General features: G+C 41.9%; 1 protein-coding gene and 1 long non-coding RNA gene across 5 annotated transcripts; one reads left to right on the top strand and one right to left on the bottom strand.

Annotated features, from left to right (window-relative positions):
* The first annotated feature begins 358 nt into the window (after positions 1 to 358).
* LOC118399584 (cyclin-dependent kinase 1-like) lies at positions 359 to 4,251 on the top strand. Of its 2 annotated transcripts, none has more exons than XM_035795780.2 (8): positions 359 to 624; positions 1,070 to 1,112; positions 1,948 to 2,104; positions 2,308 to 2,431; positions 2,614 to 2,784; positions 2,914 to 3,077; positions 3,532 to 3,673; positions 3,920 to 4,251. In XM_035795780.2, exons 1-8 carry the CDS (start codon positions 613 to 615, stop codon positions 4,031 to 4,033), a joined length of 927 nt encoding a protein of 308 aa, XP_035651673.1. In that variant the 5' UTR covers positions 359 to 612; the 3' UTR covers positions 4,034 to 4,251. The 2 variants fall into 2 exon arrangements, with proteins under 2 accessions (XP_035651673.1, XP_035651682.1); XM_035795789.2 differs by lacking the exon at positions 359 to 624 and adding an exon at positions 838 to 861.
* A 713-nt stretch (positions 4,252 to 4,964) lies between these two features.
* LOC118399595 (uncharacterized) lies at positions 4,965 to 19,834 on the bottom strand. Of its 3 annotated transcripts, none has more exons than XR_008076268.1 (4): positions 19,567 to 19,834; positions 10,138 to 13,979; positions 9,886 to 10,041; positions 4,965 to 5,414 (listed from the first exon to the last, which is right to left on the bottom strand). It is a non-coding gene; the product is annotated as an uncharacterized LOC118399595 (long non-coding RNA). The 3 variants fall into 3 exon arrangements; XR_004828865.2 differs by having other exon boundaries at positions 10,138 to 10,243; XR_008076269.1 differs by lacking the exon at positions 19,567 to 19,834 and adding an exon at positions 15,156 to 19,553.
* Positions 19,835 to 20,062: the final 228 nt, after the last annotated feature.

Below are 20,062 nucleotides of genomic sequence, written 5' to 3'. Positions count from 1 at the left end.
CACACCGGTTCTTGCTATATGGAATCCTTGGGACGTCCCAACTCTGACGTTATCAAGGGGCCAGGGGTTTATTGTTAAAGTAAATGTAGGTATTAAGGTTCGTGTTTAGGGTAGGGACGCCCCAATGATACCGTATAGCAATAACCCAGGCATAACTCGAATATAAAGTGGTTTTTTTCAAAGTTGCTGCGATGTCAGTAAAATCGTAACAACTTAACCATTACGGAACTTATATTCGATCAAATAAGACTCACTTAGCACATAAGACATTTCATTTTTTGTTGACCAAATTCGATCTTCTAATTGACCTCCATACAAAAACTCTGCTTGGTGGGAAACAAAGCCACCTTGCTGCAGGAGACATATTTAAGTTTCCATCTCGCTTCGCCCCTTCCTCTCTGTTTAAACTTTAAAACCATCATATCCTGCTTCGAATTGGCCTCCTCCCGATTGGCGCTTTTGAAAGACACCCAGCGACGTGATTGCTTGGTTTTGAAAGCTAGCATGCCCGCGGCCAATTCGAAAAGAGTGTACCCAGCAGTAGTACTCTAGCTAGCTGACTGTAATAGAGCCACACTCATTTTCCATTCAACAGTCGCGTTACACAACGACATGGCACAACCGGTATAAAAGTTTTACATTTTTAGCAACATGTATTCTTTGTTTGATCGATTGTATTGTACCAGTTGTCATGAAAATGTAACTAGCTAGCATTGAGGGAAACATTCGCTTGCTAGCTATCACATGCACAGCTTTTGAAAACGAGGATATTGGAAATTATTACTAACAAGGCGTCACATTAAATATCACAAAGTAATGATACTAATATAATGTTAATTGTTGGCTGGCTACCGAAGTTAGGTAGGAAACGTTAGTTGACTCTATTTTCTGAACGCGGATGTCATGCTTTTTTTCTCAAGCACTTGTTAGATTGCGGGAGGTTTCTTAACTAACTCTAGCTACTGTAGTTACCTCCAACAAACACCAACTAAGTTGGCTATTTTGACGTATCGTTAATTTTAAGTTGCATGAATGGCTTCCGTAACCTAGACTGTTTTTTTTTCTTCAGGGAAAAATGGACGATTACGTGAAAATAGAGAAAATCGGAGAAGGTATGTTATTTCCTCAACTTTGATTTGTTCCCCCCCAAACTTGCTATCTATCTTGACTAATATGTATATAATTTTGAACCTGCTATATCTAGCTTGCTAGATTTGTGTGCATGTCATTAGATTTTCTTCTTTGTATTTTCTTCCAACCTGTTAATCAAATCTAATTTAACTTGTCACATACTTCGTAAACTAACAGTGAAATGCTTATTTACTGGCCCCTCCCAACAATGCAGAGATAACAAAAATAATAGAACGATAATAACGGGTAACGATAACTTGGCTATATACACGGGGTACCAATACCAAGTTGATGTGCAGGGATACAAGGTAATTGAGGTAGATATGTACACATAGGTAGGGGTTAGTGATTAGGCAACAGGATATCTAAAAGCAGCATATGTGATGAGTCAAGAGTCAGTACAAAGGGGGGGCAATGCAGATAGTCTAGATATTTCTGTTCACTATTTAGCAGTCTTATTGCTTGGGGGTAGACACTTGTGGTGCAGCGGTCTAAGGTACTGCATCTTAGTGCAAGCGATGTCACTACACTCCCTGGTTTGAATCCAGGCTGTATCGCATCCGGCTGTGATTGGGAGTCCCATAGGGCGGCGCACAATTGGCCCAGCATCGTCCGGGGTAGGCTGTCATTGTAAATAAGAATTTGTTCTTAACTGACTTGCTGAGTTAAAGTTTTTTTTTTTTTTTTTTAAGTTAAACTTCAGGGTCCTGTTGATTCCAGACTTGGTGAAGAGTTACCATTTGCCGCTATACATTATTCATCAGGGTGGCTACACAACATAGTAATACATAGCATGATTGTTGCTGTGATTTCCAGGTACCTATGGGGTTGTGTACAAAGGCAGACACAAGTCGACAGGCCAGGTAGTGGCCATGAAGAAGATCCGACTGGAGAGTGAGGAGGAGGGAGTGCCAAGCACAGCTGTCAGAGAGATCTCTCTGCTCAAAGAGCTAGCGCACCCTAATGTTGTACGGTATGTAGTGTGTTTGTGTCTGTGGGGTTCCTAAAGAGTTTACAGTAGCCAGGCCGCGAGAAAGTTGATGTGATGTCGTAACAGTTCAAAGCTCAGACACAGCATCATTCTAAATAGGCTCTGAGCAAGTCTTGCAATTGCCATATCATATTAGCTGTCTAGTGTCTACATAAACAAATAACATGTATTTTGTCTCCAAACAGCCTTCTAGATGTGCTGATGCAGGAGTCCAGACTGTACCTCATCTTTGAGTTCCTTTCCATGGACCTGAAGAAATACCTAGACTCTATCCCCTCGGGCCAGTACATGGACCCCATGCTTGTGAAGGTATCGACCCCACTGAGGGCGGGGCAGTCATGATGCACATAGCTTTGTTTGTATTTATTGTTTTCACTTTCTGCTCTTAGTATACCAACTTAGTGTTTTTAGTCCAAGTTGTATTGGACTGTAAACAGTGTTTATTGCCAGTAGGTGAATTTTAACCCTCTGCTACTATCTCCCCCATCCAGAGCTATCTGTACCAGATCTTGGAGGGCATCCTGTTCTGCCACTGTAGAAGGGTCCTCCACAGAGACCTGAAGCCCCAGAACCTGCTGATTGACAACAAGGGAGTGATCAAGCTGGCAGACTTTGGGTTGGCCAGAGCCTTCGGGGTGCCAGTCCGGGTTTATACCCACGAGGTAAGCCAGAACACCACATAGTTAATTTCCAAAGACCATTAGCAGACACACATGTAAAGTAATGCTATCATAAGGTTTGTGTGTACACATACAGTTAATGATGCCATTAAAATGTATCTTTGTGTCCAGGTTGTGACACTGTGGTACAGGGCTCCTGAGGTTCTGCTGGGTGCCGCACGGTACTCCACCCCTGTGGATGTCTGGAGTATCGGGACCATCTTTGCGGAGTTGGCCACAAAGAAACCACTTTTCCATGGAGACTCAGAGATTGACCAGCTCTTCAGGATCTTCAGGTATACACTGAGTGTACAAAACATTTAGAACACCTTTCTAATGTTGAGTTACACCAGGTGACATCAATAAGGGATCATAGCTTTCACCTGGATTCACCTGGTCAGTATGTCATGGAAAGAGCAGGTGTTCCTAATGTTCTGTACACTCAGCATATTTGCATGTGAATATACACATCTGTAATATAACAAATCCTACTGCTACCAACATCTAGGTTGGTTAATCAATACATTTGAATGTTAGTGTTTTTGTTGTAGACAATGTAGCTATTTGATGCTAGATTAGGACATTTGATTGAGCTGTGGTGGGCAATGAGCCATCCAGAATTGACAGGCAGACAAATTGAGTGATTAACAGTCAACGCTGAGATAATTGCTCCATGTTGGGCATACTGTATGACATTTTATGATCTCCTTGAATTAAGTATTTATCAAGCATGGTTTCTTTCTTTTCCAGGGCCCTTGGTACTCCCAACAATGACATCTGGCCAGAGGTAGAATCTCTGCCTGACTACAAGAACACGTTCCCCAAGTGGAAGTCAGGGAATCTGTCCTCCATGGTGAAAAACCTAGATAAGAATGGCATTGATCTGCTCGCTGTAAGACAATTTCCTTGTTCTTCTAATATTTATTCAGATTGATTATGAAACATTGTTACTGTAGAAGCCCGGTGCACACCTGTCTTTTTCATGGGGCTGGTTGTGTTTTGGATAGTATTAGTGATATTGAAGTGACCTATTGTTCTGTCAGCACAGCAGTAGTTTTTAGGATACAAATGAAAGTGACCATGTCCCACCTTCTGTAGAATGTGTCGCTTCATAATTCCCTATCGTCCTCATTTGTAGAAAACGCTGATCTATGACCCACCCAAGAGGATCTCTGCTAGACAGGCTATGAGCCATCCATACTTTGATGACCTGGACAAAACCACTCTACCTGCCAGCACGGTCACGATGTAAATGTCACATGGCTACTCAAAGGACCTGAAAAAGAGTACAATTATGGATGTGTATTGAATTTGTTGATTTGATTTTTTTTGTATCTTTGTTCTTTCTTTGTTTGTCCTTTTTCTATCTAATATGAATAACTATTCTGTAAATAACTTTTATGTAAAAAAACTAAGTTTGGATCTAAAGTGACAGTATATTTTCAATAAATTGCACTTTTGCAGAACTGATACTTCTAAAAAAAAATGTTTTTTTTTATCGGGCAATAATAACTGTTCATCTGTCACTGTGTTTCTGCATTCCTGCCTTCAGTTTGATGCTTTCAAGTGTATATTTCAGTTTTTAGCAAGTCATACCTTATCAGGGTTTAACACAAGGATCAACTATATTCAGCTGCGTGGCTGTTTTTTTCTGGTTGGGGATAGCGGGGAGCTGGAACATAATTACAAATAATTGGTAGACTGTAAGGCTGATTTCAGTGACAATTTCGCTGTTTAAACAGGTATTGTTTAGCTAATAAAATTAAAACATTACTTCAAACTACTTTTGGGTACCTTGTTAACATTACAACATGGAATCCATGTCTTAAACGTTGCCAGGTTTCAGAAATGGCAAAGAACCTGTAATCTGCCTGATGCATTAAAGTTACTTACCTTACAGATCACAAAGTTAGCTAATTTCCACTCCATTCCTTGGCAAATCTCTTTGATTCATACACTGGCTTGTCTGCCTGTCATGTTTTTATTTGAACCTTATGTACACTGAAATAATTTTAGTAGTCTGCTATGATTTCTTTATCTCATAGCTCATTAGTACAAATTGTGGTTGAATATATGTATTGTACATTCTAGGATACAATGAATAATGTGGAACAAATAAATACCATCAAAGGATAACTTATAATGAACACCTTGTGAAACAGCTGTGAAAACCAACCTGGCAATTAAGATTTTAACACAAACTTTATATTTTTTGGTACAGTTGTGTCATTTTCAGATTTTATTTTTTTTGTACACTCACATGGCAATAATGGACTAAAATACTGAATTCTGGTGTGTGGAATATTGAGGTGCTTGCTGTGTGGGTGGGAGGTTCTGCCTGTCACTTGTTCTCAACAGGTAGCCAGTCTCGGAAGGGGGACTTGAAGAGGGAGACTGCAAAGTCCAGGCACTGCTGCTTTCTTTGATCTGAGTGTTTGCAATGCTAGTGTTTTTAGTTAATCTGTGTATCTCGCATTATGTGCCCAGTATGATAGAGCAAGAAAGCTTTCTTAGCAGATAATGACAACATGACAATAACAGTAGCTGCAGGTGATGTAATGAAAAGTTGGAGTGTTGTTAATGGAGGACATCAGGTGGATCCACGTCTGGGTGTTGGGCAGAACCCCTAGGCCCTGGAGAACAGGAGCAGAGTTAAAGGGAACAGGGTAAGTGACGCAAACACACAGGTTATACTTTACTGTGAGACAATTTGATGGATTAGTGCAGAGTTATAAATGGGAGATGTACTTTTCAACACTTTTGGAAGGTATAGCCCAACGCAAGCTGGTCCGACTCAGAGCACAGAGAATCAGACCGATCCGAACTCAGTGGTTCTGGTGGATGGGATTATTCCTGGGGGGCTTGGACAGTCAATGGTCCTAAAGTCATGTGGAGAGTTAAATTGAAGAGATACATTTTCATGCTTTCTCAAATGTCAACCAAAGCTTAACATTCTTTGTCTAATGGGCTTCGCATCAGTGCTTTCAGTGGTCGACCATCCGACTGCTTCAACTGGAAAAGATTGTTGGCCTCTGTCACATCTTCTCCTGCTCCTCCCCTCCGGCATACGACGTCGCCAGAATACTAACCACCGGTCCTGGGATTCATCATTACGCACACCTGGTATTCAATATTACGTGCTCCTGTTAATCATTATGATTCACACCTGGACTCCATTACCTTCATGATTTCCTCCCCTTTAAATGTCACTCCCCTATGTTTTTTCACCAGCTGGTATTGTTTTTGTTTACAATTCCTTATGGAATTGACTTGTTGCTGATGTTGTTGTTTTATTAACTGCTGCACCTGCTTCCCGACTCACAGCTCCGTTATTACAGAATACCAACTCAAACTATGGAAGCAGCAGAAAAGTCGTAACTCTCTCAGACGGTCAATGAACAAGGGTACCTTCTACGTCAACACCATGACCAGCTGGCTGAACTGGGGACGGCCATGGAAGAGGTTCTCTGTAGTTTCTAGTGTCAAGCAGCCCAGTATCGGAGGATACTCTAGAGCCAGTCTACCCAACGAGCCAGCGCAACGGCCGATTTAGCGATGCCCATCCCTCCCGGATAAATACTACATTACACCATCCAAATGCAGTGGCTACCTCCTTCAGTCCTCCCTCTATTTTTCACACCGGAAAAAAGCCCCCACCACGAGAGGTCTATGATTGCCTCGGTTATTTCTATAATCAGGGCGGGCATTGGAATGGGCTACGGCCATCTGGGAGAAAGGACAGGAGGAGCTAGAGTCTTCTGAGCGGTTCATGGCTCTGTTTTTTTAAAAATATATTTTGATCATTCCGCGGAGAGGGAGGTGAGCATCTGCAACAGCAGGGGAATCAGACTGCTGCTGAGTATGCGCTCACCTTCCGGACAGTAGCAGCTCCCAGTGGATGGAATGAGCAGACTTTGCATGCTATTCAGAAGAGTTCTGCGAGAGGAGGTCCAGATGGAACTGGCCTGTCAGGACGACAACCTCATCCTGGACGCACTCCTTGCGATGGCCTTCTGCCTGGATAACCTTCTCTGGGAGCGTTGGCATTCTCATCGCTTCTCTTCCTACTTTGGCGTGTACTCGGGATCAGAGCCTGAACCCATGGAGGTAGGGGTCACATGCTTTTCCACAGTAGAACGATACAGACGGATACAGCTGGGGCTCTGTCTGTATTGTGGGCAAGAAGGGCACAAGTTCCAGCAGTGTCCGGTACTTCAGGATCCACTAGAGCAGAGGGCTGGTCACGTGATGTTCCATCCCTTGGACCAGGAGTGAGTATTCCAGATTCAGCTCTTCCTGCTAGACTTTTCGGTATCATCACTCTGGCTGACTGTCCCTCATGTACTGTACAGCTTTAGTGGATTCCGGTTCCGCAGGGAACTTTATGGCTCAGACCCTTGCCTCCTCCCTCAACATTAACATCTAGCCGCTCTCCTCTCCTTTTAGGGTTCAGCGACTCTGTCGGCCATTGGAATCTGGAATAATTAAAAACATCACTCAACCACTCACCCTCACCATGTAGTCCAATCATCAGTAGAGCATCTTCATCACAAGTGCACCAGGTCACAATCATCCTCGGCCTCCCTTGGCCCAACACCATAACCCTATCATCTCATGGTTGTGGATGAAAATCAGACTGGTCACCTGAATGCCGGAAGACAATCTTCCCTGTTCCACGTCGTTTGGGAGTCCTATGGTTGCCCTTCCGCCCAACATCCGAGGAATATCAGGACCTTAGAGGTATTCTCTAAGACCCACGCTAGTTGTTTCCCTCCTCATCGCCCCTGGGACTGTGCCAACAACCTGTTTTCCGGTGCGACACCTCTGCACAGGCACATCTATACTCTGTCTGTGACTGAGACCCAGGCCATGGAGGATTACATTCAAGAGGCACTCCAACAGGGTTTCACCCGGACTTCTACGTCCCCTGCGTCGGGTGGTTTCTTCTTCGTGGCCAAAAAGGCGGGAGGATTACGGTACCCTCTCCCGTTGGTGCCGTCAACTATAGAGCAGCTCCGCAGGGCTCAGTTCTTCACCAAACTGGACCTGCGGAGTGCCAACAATCTGATCCGCATCCCGGAGGGGAATGAGTGGAAGACAGCATTCAGCACGGTGTCTGGTCACTACCAGTATTTGGTTATGCCCTTTGGCTTAGCCAATGCTCTGTACGTTTTCCAGGCATTCGGCAATGAGGTGTTCAGGGACATGCTTGAACGGCAGGTGATTGTATGCATCGATGACATCCTGATCTTCTCGACCAACCTGAAAGACCACACCACTCACGTTCGCACTGTCCTGGAATGCCGCTTGGTTAATCACCTGTTCATCGAGGCAGAGAAGTGCCAATTCCACCAGAAGGCTGTATCCTTCCTGGGTTACCAAATCAGCCCACCGGGAGTGAGGATGGAGGACAGGGTAGATGCGTTAAGGTCATGGCCAGTCCCAAACCCCATCAAGGGGTTACAATGGTTTCTGGTGTTTGCCAACTTCTACCGCCGCTTCAGCGAGCTGTCGCTGCCCCTATCACCTCCCTCAAGGGTGGACCTCGTAGGGGAGGTGTGGTCTCTAGCAACCGACGAGGCATTTTGTTTCCAAGCAGTGTTTCACCTCCGCCTCCTTGCTATAACACCCAGATCCCACGCTACCTTTTGTGGTTGAGGTAGATGCATCTGAGGTGGGCGTGGGGGCAGTTTTAAAACAAAGACAGGGTAACCCATTGTAATTGTGTCCTTTTTCTCCATGAAATCCATGAAATTGCGACATTGGCATTGACATTGGAATTTTTCTTCACCAGGTTCGACTTCATGCTGACCTATCGCCCAGATTCTGAAAACATCAAGGTTGATGCTCTGTCTCATATCTACGATTCGGGAGAGGTTCCTGTCCAGAGGGAACCCATAATCCCATCTGAGTTGTGGGTCCAGTGGTTTGGGATGATTGGCTGCTGACCTGGGAACACAGCTGTCGTCACTGGACATCCAGGTATTTCTCGCACCATCTACTCCATCGCTGAGAAGTACTGGTGGCCCACCTTGGTGCAGAATGTCACTCGGTATGTCAACTCCTGTTACAGATGTGCTCAAACCAAGCCCCCCCCCCTCCCCTCAGAATCATCCAGCAGAGAAGCTCCTGGCACTTCCCATGCCTCTGCGACCTTGGTCACATCTATCCACTTTGTAACCGAATCCCCACCCCCTCTCTATGGGGTGAATAGATTTTCTAAGTCATGTCGCTTTTAATCCCTCTTCATGGTCTCCCCACTGCTCTCCAGGTCGCCGAGGCACTCTTCCAGCATTATTGCCTTCCGGAGGACATCGTCTCCGACCGTTCACCCAGTTCACATCACAAGGTTGGGGGGCCTTGAAGAAGCTCGGGGTCACGGTCAGCCTCACTTCCGGATATCAGCCTAACAGGCAGGTGGAGAGGGTGTACCAGGGGCTGGTGAGGTTCCTGAAGTTTTACTGTCAGGATCGGCAGGGTGAGTGGGCAAGATTCCTTCCCTGGGCAGAGTACGCCCAGAACTCCCGACATCACTACTCCACTGGGTTGACCCCCTTCCAGTGTTTTGGGTTTCCAGCTGGCACTGTCACATCTGCTTCTCCCCTCTGGTGTACGATGTCACCAGAATACTAACCACCGGTCCTGGGATTCATCATTACACACACCTGTTAATCATGATTCACACCTGGACTTTATTATCTTCCACTTTAGGTCACTCTCTTATGTTTTTTTCACCAGTTGGTATTCTTGTTTACTGGCATGTGGCCTGATGGAATTGTCATTACTGGTTTTGTTAAACGTTTCACCTGACTCACAGCGCCATTATTACAACATCCACTGAGGGACGACAAAGACAAATATCAGTGTTAGGGAAACTAAAACCAGCTTTTTTTATTATTATTATTATTTTTTAAAACCTTTATTTTACTAGGCAAGTCGGTTAAGAACGAATTCCTATTTTCAATGACTGCCTAGGAACAGTGGGTTCAGGGGCAGAACGACAGATTTGTACCTTGTCAGCTCGGGGATTCGAACTTGCAACCTTTCGGTTACTAGTCCAGCGTTATATTGTATGCAAATAGTTATTTGAGATTTGTTATTCACCTTAACAGATGGTGAACCCAGATAGGAGCGACAGCAGAGAGGTGTCCCAGGTCTCGCCTTCCAAGCTAAGTAATTATTCCGGATGTCGTGGCACTTTGTCCCCTTCTTGATTCTGCTCCGGTAGCTCTCCTACGCCTTGTCAACGTTCAGTCTCCCCTTGATAAGAGGAATAAACGCTATTATATTACAAATTAATTTCTTACATCTCTTGGCGGTCCAGGAAAGAAATTAACAGCGGACAATCATTTTTACCTGTTCAAAAACCTCCATCGTTCTCAGTACCTTCCTGAAGGTGGTCCTCGAAGGCGTTCTGATCTGGTTAGACAACTTCCACCACATCGGGTGGGGTTTCAGTAGTCTTAAAGTACGTTATACAAAAATATGAAACAGTAAGTCATGTAATTCACATTATAGCAGTGCTATAGCCTAAGTTCCTTCTCTTTCCTTTCAGGACCACATTGTTAATGTCAGTACTCCCTGGACATGATTCTCAGTTATCTGAACAGTGAATGTGGACATCTTCCATTAAACTCCCCTTAACCTGACCACCTGCCTCAACCTTGTTCTGAACTGACATTTTGTAGTAGAATCTATCAGCCTTGATCCAGCACCTAAGATTTCTTATTACATTCATGGTCTGTCGATTCTCTACCACCCTACCCCTATTCTTCAATTATTGTGGAAACTTACAATTGCATCTTGTAAGTGCATTCTCACTATGCTATGAGTGGATGGTTTCTTATCCACTTATTGTACATCCTTTCAGGTTGTGAATAATTCAGTAGATTGGGGTAGGTACTTTCTTAGAATAAAGGAGGCCGTAATGAACTCTTAATGATCCTCAACCCAGAATTATTTAGCCACACGGCTATAATGGATTTCAGGAAGTTTGCGTTATTGGTAGTTTGCCTGACAATAGCTTACTCCATCAGCCAAGCAATGAGGAACTGAAGAAGTGGGCCTTAATCTGTTTAAAGCTGACTGATGAAACCGAATCACTTTGAGTAAGTCCTTTAAAACCTCTCAAGGATCTGCCCCTTTAAAATGTTTGCTTAAAATTACATACCCAACTCTAACTGCCTGTAGCTCAAGACCTGAAGCAAGGATATGCATATTCTTGATACCATTTGAAAGAACACTGAAGTTTGTGGGAGATTAAAGGGATCACTTGGAATTTTGGTAATGAAGCCCTTTATCTACCCAGAGTCAGATGAACTCGTGGATACCATTTTATGTATCTGCATTTAGCTTGAAGGAAGTTGCTACCAAGAATTGGCGCAATTACTAACTAGCTCAAGGGAAGTTGCCAAAATTCCAAACTATCCCTTTAAGATGCAATCTAGCTTTTACATTATTTCAGCTAGTAGTTAGTGTTGTTCACGAGCCAAAAGTGATCCCTGTTTTTTGTTAACTTCATCCAATAGTATATTACCATGTCAGCCATTTCATGTGATATGTTACGATCTTTGCAATTTGTAGGATACACATTTTTCAATTTACATATGTTATGAATATGGATCCCGGAGTGCATCTTTAAGTGTTGCATCTTCCTATTATCTTTGAGATCCAGTAGTTTGTGTAGGAAGTGGTGTTAAGCACACAAATCAGCTCAGCTGTTTGTTTTGCAACTTGGCTACGATAGTGCTGGTTTGTCTCGTTAGCCAAATAAACATATCCCTTATTGGGTGAGTCTTTTCTGGCCACAGTCATGCTACAAAGAGAACTTGATAAAGTAGGTGGGGCTGTGGGGGAGGCTTTCTGCAGTTAAATGTCTACAACAGAAATCTTAAGGTTTACCTTCATAGATGTGACATCCATAATGCTGTCTATGATTATGGCTGTGCCGCTCATATACCCTCAAACCCACCATGAAAGTCTTGGCACCCGCATGTAAAAATCATCAAATCTGTAATTCACCCTAAAGAATATGAGCCTCGACATTCGAACAGATCTCCATAGCCGGTGTCGAGGAGAGTTAAGTTCACTGCAGATATTAAAATTAAATGTAGACCCATCAGCCAGATTGAGGAAACTGTAAAATGCTACAGGTCCACCCCGCTAGGATTATATACACCAGCTGAGGGCTGTTCTCCCTGGGAGGAATACAGAACACACAACTCAACTAGTCAATGGGCCGATTCTACGCCAGCAGGAGTGGAAAATGTTTTTGGTATCTCATTGTTCTGGTAATTCTCACATAGCAACAATTGGGAGACAGAATGTTTAAATGGGTTTTACATTAGAATCACAAACCATTTATTATGAAAGTGGCCCTTTTTAGACCCATATAGTGCATTCGGAAAGTTTTCAGACTGGTTGACGTTTTCCAAATTTTGTTACATTACAGCCTTATTCTTAAAATGTATCAAATTCCCTCATCAATCTACACACTACCCCATAATGACAAATCAAAAACAGATTTTTAGAGATGTTTGCAAATTTATTAAAGTACAAATGAAATAACATTTACATAAATAGGATAGGATAAGTAATCCTTCTCCCCCCCCTTTAAGATTTAGATGCACTATTGTAAAGTGACTATTCTACTGGATGTCATAAGGTGAATGCACCAATTTGTAAGTCGCTCTGGATAAGAGCGTCTGCTAAATGACGTAAATGTAAATAAATATTCAGAATCTTTACTTATTACTTTGAAGCACCTTTGGCAGCGATTACAGCCTCGAGCGTTCTTGGCTAAGATGCTACAAGCTTGGCACACCTGTATTTGGGGAGTATCTCCCATTCTTTTCTGCAGATCCTCACAAGCTGTCAGGTTGCATGGAGAGCGTCGCTGCAAGCTATTTTCAGATCTCTCCTGTAACGGCTCTCGTTGGGAGAAGGAAACCAAGGCGCAGCGGGGTAGGAGTGCATCGTATTTTTATTGATGACACCAAGCAAAATAACAAAGACAAAAAAATGAAAGCACACAGTTCTGTCAGACAGAAACAAGATCCCACAAAAAGCCAAAAGTAAAATGACAACTTATATATAATCCGCAAAGATTGTCTGGTCTGATGAAACCAAGATTTAAATATTTTTTTTCTCATGGTCTGAGAGTCCTGTGGGTGCCTTTTGGCAAACTCCAAGCAGGCTGTCATGTGCCTATTACTGAGGAGTGCCTTCCGTCTGTTCAGTCTACCATAAAGTACTGTTTGGTGCTGCAGAGATGGTTCTCCTTCTGAAAGGTTCTCCCCTTTCCACAGAGGAACACTGGAGCTCTGTCAGTGACCATCAGGTTTTTGGTCACCTTCCTGACCAATGCCCTTCTCCCCCAATTGCTGAGTTTGGCCAGGCAGTCAGCTCTAGAAAGAGTTGGTGGTTCCAAACTTCTTCCATTTAAGAGGACACTGTGACACAGTCCTGTCTTGACGCTCTACAAACAATTATTCTGACCTCATGGCTTGGTTTTTGGTCTGACATGCACTGTAAACTGTGGGACCTTATATAGACAGTTGTGTGCCTTTCCACATCATGCCCTTTCAATTGAATTTACCACAATTGAAGAAACATCAAGTTGTAAATTAGAAACATCTCAAGGGTGATCAATGGAAACAGGATGCACCTGAGCTCAATTTTGAGTTTCATAGCAAAGCATCTGAATACTTATGTAAATAAGGAATTTCTGTTTTTGATTTTTAATAAATTAGCAAAAATGTTTTGCGACGTCACTATGGGGTATTTATTTAGATGGATGAGGTAAAAAATGTATCTAATCCATTTTAGAATAAGGCTGTAACGTAACGTGGAAAACAAGAAGTGTCTGAATACTTTCCGAATTCACTGCACATGCCTCCTGTATGATCTGTGAACTGTACATAATACAGACAAGATATTCATGTCATTATACTTCTTGTAGTATGCTCTAAAAAAATTGTGTGCACGAAAACTTGATATCAGATAGCGTTTCACTGGTGAACTCCAAGATGTCAGCTGCAGTGCCAACGAAGATTAGCAGGAGCTGGAAAAGTTTGTCCCACATGACCCCGCTCCCCAGTGGGAGGAGCCACTTCCCTATGATGAGAGGGATAAGCAGGACCTGATGGAGGGCCAGGATCCAGTCGATGAGACAAACCGTGGACGAGTTGATAAAGAGCCTTGAATGTCAAGAGAGTGAACAGAAGGTCAAACCACAGATAATAAGCACTCAAAAATGTGCTAGAGTAAAAGGCTCAGGGTAGGGATAGGACAAGGAAAGAGTCCCCTAATTACCCCTGAGAGCTCTGTCACTGATTGAAATAAACTTATACACTGAGTATACAAAACATTAAGAACACCTGCTCTTTCCATGTGTTCGAATACCCATACTAACATACTGTATACTACATACTTAATGAGTATATACTACATACTATACGCTATTAGATTATTTTAGTATACTTTAAACGAATGGTATCCTTTCAGTTGAGCGTACTAGCGCTTCGCCTGTCTACCGGAAGTTGATGCTGTTGCTATGCAACCTCTTGCTAGCTTGTAAGCATAACAAATTACTAGCTAGACATTTTACGACTTTGGGTGTATTCTTAAAATCAATCTGGAGAGCCAGAGTGCAATCTGGTCATTCGGAAATTCAGAGTGTTGTCAGTTTGTACATTCTGAGCATTTCGTTCTTGGAGTGTTCAGAGCGCACACTGGACGCTCTGGCCAAGAAGTAGGGTTGACCCAAGCGTTCTGGCCTCACAACAATGGTCACGCACCCAAGCTAACTGGCTAATGTTGGCTAGCTTGCTAGCTACTTCCAGACACAAATGAGAGACCACCTCACTCTGACCATTTTACTCGCCCTAGCAGAGCTGGTTAGGCAGATTTCATGTTATCAGAGCATTGGCGACTGTAACTGTGCTGCTGGCAACAATTTAATTACACTTTTTTGCCAACATTTACTGACACCGGCCATATTCAACGGGTGTTGAGCGTTCGTAAATTCATCAGTTATTCTGCGTGCGAGACTTCTCTGAAATCGGAGTAGATAGACAGGGCGAATTTTCTGAAACAATCGAATGTCCATTGAGAATGCATAACGTCTATACCACTTAGCTAAGGTACGAATGACAGGAATAATCAAGTCAATAAACGTTGGGTAGTTAGTTAGATAGCATATAGTTAATATACTGGCAAGTTTGATGTATTAGTAGCCAATGAATGTTAGGTAGCTAGCTAACATACCAGTGCATACTACAGTAATGATATGCTATGTGGTTTGTAAGATTAGCGTAGCTAACAAATTGTCAGCCAACATAACGTGTAAGGTAACTTATTTGAAAAGTCATTACCTTATTACATTGCTCAACATTTTCTTAGCATTTGTCATAATTAGAAAGCAATGCATTTGTATCCACTCTTGTTGGACTTCGGCTGCATATTTTCTGCCATTTTCTTCAAATCTGAAAACAATGTGAAGCCATCCCCATTTTCTGAAGAATTGCATTATGGACCCTAGTGTCCACTGCTTGTATACTTCGTATTTTGGCGAATGTAGTACGACATCCAGGAACTGCTGGCATATTAACTATATCCATACTATGACCAATAAGAATACTATATACTCAATTTACGTCACAAATAGTATGGTCAGTGCGGTTAGTATGAGTATTCAAACACAGCTATAGACTGACCAGGTGAAAACTATGATCCCTTATTGATGTCACTTGTTAAATTCACTTGAATCAGTGTAGATGAAGAGGAGACAGGTTAAATAAGGAATTTTAAGCCTTGAGACAATTGAAACGTGGATTATGTATATGTGTCATTCAGAGGGTGAATGGGCAAGACAAATATTTAAGTGCCTTTGAATGGGGTATAGTTGTAGGTGCCAGGCACACCGGTTTGTGTCAAGAACTGCAGATCTGCTGGGTTTTTCACGCTCAACCGTTTCCCGTGTGTATCAAGAATGTTCCAACACCCAAAGGACACATAGCCAGCTTGACACAACTGTGAGAAGCATTGGAGTCAACATGGGCCAGCATCCCTGTGGAACACTTTCGACGCCTTGTAGAGTCCATGCCCCGACGAATTGAGACTGTTCTGGGGGCAAAAGGGGATGTTCTTAATGTTTGGTACACTATGTGTATGTTAATAATGGAAAGTACTTAGATGTGACCCTGTTGTTGACTGTGAATTTGTGAATACATCAACATCTGTGTAGATAGGCCATGTGAATTTGTGTCTCCTGAATGTTAATTTATGGATTAAGGGTCAAGGGTCCTAGTTACAGTAGATTTAAGAAAAGTGAAAGGTAGAATAGTCTAGAAACTAAAACTAGTTCCAGTTTAAATAAGTTTGAACAGTTAAATTCCCCACAGTTTTGTTCAGAGAAATCATGCTTCCCACATTTTCCCACGAGTTAATTTTCCTACACTGAAATTAGATGTGACAAGTGAAGTTGTAAGTAAATGTTTCATAACTTTCGTGCATGCATTGAACATGGAGCTGACTTCTCTCCATCTCTGTTTCCTGTACCTGAGGGCCACTAGATTTGTTTTCCTGATGATGTAGTTCCAAAATCCAGATGGAAGGAATTATAATGATCAGGAAATGCAAGATGGCTGGCGAGAACCTCGGGTTGAAGTAGAAAATGTACTTTCTTTATTATTGTGACAACTCTTTATTCCATTCACATGCATTTGAAAGATGCATGCAGCTATCCAAAGTTATCCACAAATTATGGTCCATTCACTGTGAATATATATATTTGTAAATCTTAAGCCCACAGAATAGCAATCAAATATAAAGGATAGAGCAGTGGTAAAAAATACAAAATAAATATGTAATTACAAAAATAAAAGAGGATTTTAAACCCAAATAGTGGCCAGAAAACACTGATTTAAATGGAACCAACACATATCAGGATGAATCCAATTCTAACCACTTTTTTATCTTTATGTTTTGTTTCAGAATGTTTGACAAAACGATCACATGTTATTTTGGAAGCACTTGTCATTCTTCATTCTATGGGTACCGCCCTATCCCACCCTAGCTTTTTAATAAATAATACAAAAATAAAGAAAACAGTGGATTTTTGTCCATCCTCCTCTGATTCCGAAAATACAGTATTATTTGCATAGTCGCGGCATGCTTTGTGTAAGAGCTTTTGAAGATTTAAAGCCTGAGTATACTTTTTTCACCAGATTTTTGGGGGCTAAAGAGTTGTGAATTTTTGTCCATCCTCCCCTGATTCCGAATATATAATTTTCATAGTAATAGCAAGCTTTGTGTAAGAGCTATTGGAGATTAAAGCCGGAATAAATGTTTTTCTTCAAAATGTTAACAAAAAAAATGAAGAAAAAAGTTGTGGATTTTGGTTCATCCTACCCTGATTCAGAATATATAATTTGCATAGTCATGGCATGCCTTGTGTAAGGGCTATTGAAGATTTAAAGACCTAATACTTGTTTATCTCAACAACAACAAAAATGTTTTAAAAGCTTTGGATTTTAGTCCATCCTCCCGATTCACAATATATAATTTTCATAGTCATGGCATGCTTTGTGTAGGAGCTATTTAAACAATTCTTACGGCTTTAAATCTTTTCTTCAACATGTCAACACAAAATGAGCAGTGGATTTTTGTCCATCCTCTCCTGATTCAGAATGTCTCATTTTCATAATCATGGCACACTTTGTGTAAGACCTATTAAAGATTTAAAGCCTTAATATTTTGTTTATTTGTTTACTGTTACAGGTTTTGGTTTTTCCATTTATGTTTTGTGGTTGGACTTTTAGCACTTTAGCACGTACAGTTGGGCTCACCGATTTGGAGTTACCTTGTTAGTCAGCATGCGTTACACCTGTGCTGGTTGCCATCTCGTTATTGGGAAGGTGTTTCACCTGTGCTGGCCCAGGTGTTATTTAAGAGTGGCTGGTCCAGTACTCCAGTTGTCTTGGGAGATGTGGAACATCAACACCTGTAGTTGGCGTGCCCTACTTGAGTTCTAGAGAAAATATTCCTTTGTCTGATCTTCCCTGTTGTTGTTTTGCACACATTTTTGGTTCGCTTTGTGTCTTTTAGGTTCCAGTTGTTGTTGCTAGTCAACTTTCAGTGGACACCCCCATGAGTATGTGTCAGGACCCCTCCTAAACTCCCATCCGTTTAATTTTGGTTGTTGTATCAGTGATTTTTTTTTAGTTCTCCCTTCTGTTTGATCAACATCATTGGTTTTCTTGTTGGGGAATGTAACAAAATGGGGGGGCTTATGTGGGACATTGTTTCCCATGAGTATGGTAGTCACGCTAGTCACCTACTTTGAAGCTCTGCTGTGCCCAGATATCTGAGTGTTCAAATTACACTTTTGTAGTAGAGTTTCTGTCACTGACATCCACCTTGAGGGGTTATATGATTGGTGGAATCATTTTGAAAATTACATAAACACACAGGCTAATAAAATACAAATAAAGACATGGACTTTAAGTTGGAAGCATTTGTGGAAAACCATACATGGGAGATGCTAGATGAATGCACATAGGTGACTCTGCTCATCGCAAAGCATTATGACATCAAAGTGGCATCTGGCGATCCAAAAGCAGTAGCCAGAGTTGATTGGTACTATTTTGGTGGAAGAGGAAATCCTCTCGTTGAGTGAGGCTGATGAAAAGGGCACTGCAGCTAGTAGAGAACATCCCGTAGACGTGCAAATAAGGGAGTTAAAACTGAAGGCAAAGTTGGTGCAACAAAAATTAGAGCTTGGACAACAGAAAATAGAGTTGGAGCATAGGGAAGACAAGATGAATGTGCAGTCCAACAAGAATGAGAACGTGCATGCCATTCGATTAATAGAAATTGATATGCAAGCGCTCCGAATCCTGTCAGGCTATCCTGATCGGAACAGCCGGCTTGTACACCCTTTTAACAACAACGAGGAGGATGCATATTTCACTCTGTTTGAGTGGATTGCCACATCCCTAAAATGGCAGTGAGATATTTGATCACTGCTCCTCATGTGTTCTTATGGGAAAAGCTCAAAGTGTACACCGCTTTATTGCTTGACCAGAGTTCAGACTAGGACACTGTTAAAGCTGCTATCTTTCAGGTTTACAAGTTGGTCGAAGAGACAAACAGACAACAGTTCCGTAAATGATGAAAGACAGAATCACAAAACCCCACCTGTTTCGTTTTGGTTGTTGTCAGCGTAGCCTAGTGGTTAGAGCGTTGGACTAGCGTTGGACTAGTAACCGGAAGGTTGCGAGTTCAAACCCCCGAGCTGACAAGGTACAAACAAATCTGTCGTTCTGCCCCTGAACAGGCAGTTAACCCACTGTTCCCAGGCCGTCATTGAAAATAAGAATGTGTTCTTAACTGACTTGCCTGGTTAAATAAAGGTAAAATTTAAAATAAAAAAAAATAAAAATTTGAGCGACATTAATTGGTTTTCTTGCTAAGGAACATTACATTATTTAAAACATTTTGAAGGCGTGGGTTTTTGTCCATCCTCCCCTGATTCAGAATATATAATTTCCATAGTCATGGCATGCTTTGTGTAAGAGCTATTGAAAATTGAAAGCCAGAAGACAACAGTATTAATCAAAATGTTAAACAAAAAGACGTGGAGATCACCGAATATCCAATGTAAAACCAGCTTATTTGTTGTCTTATGTCTTTAGGATTAAAATATTTGGATTGCCTGCACATGACAAATTATAGACAGTATGTTAAAATAGACTATACTATAATAAATGAACAGAATCTTACCATTTGTAATCCTTTTCCGTTCATATTTTCAAAGTTAGGGTCATTTCGAGAACGAGGGGTAGAAAGAGGATTGTAAGAAAACAGTATTGCCATCTTTAAGCAATCTCCAAACTCTGACTGAGATCAGAATAAACAGTAACCTAGTAACAATCGCACATGAGCATTTTACAAATGCCATGACGCTTAATGTTAAAAATTCGACATCTTAAGTGTCCCGTTATCCCTGAAGATTCAAACTCCAGTCGACCGTCGACAATGAATAACTTACTCTACCACATACGGTCGTAACTAGTTACCACAGCCACAAAGTTATAAACCACGCCCAATTTTCTTAAAATGGTCTTTTAAACCTAACCGTAACCACACTGCTAACCTTATGCCTAAAACTAACTCTAAAGTAAGACTAAAAAGCTTATTTTCGTTTTAATGAATAGGGGCGTTGTGGCTGTGGTAACTAGTGTAAACTCCCGCTCGGAGCCACCAAAGCTTACACTCC

The sequence above is a fragment of the Oncorhynchus keta genome, chromosome 2 (assembly GCF_023373465.1).
Source record: "Oncorhynchus keta strain PuntledgeMale-10-30-2019 chromosome 2, Oket_V2, whole genome shotgun sequence".
NCBI classification, from domain to species: domain Eukaryota; kingdom Metazoa; phylum Chordata; class Actinopteri; order Salmoniformes; family Salmonidae; genus Oncorhynchus; species Oncorhynchus keta.
This window is presented reverse-complemented; position numbering and strand designations above follow the sequence as displayed.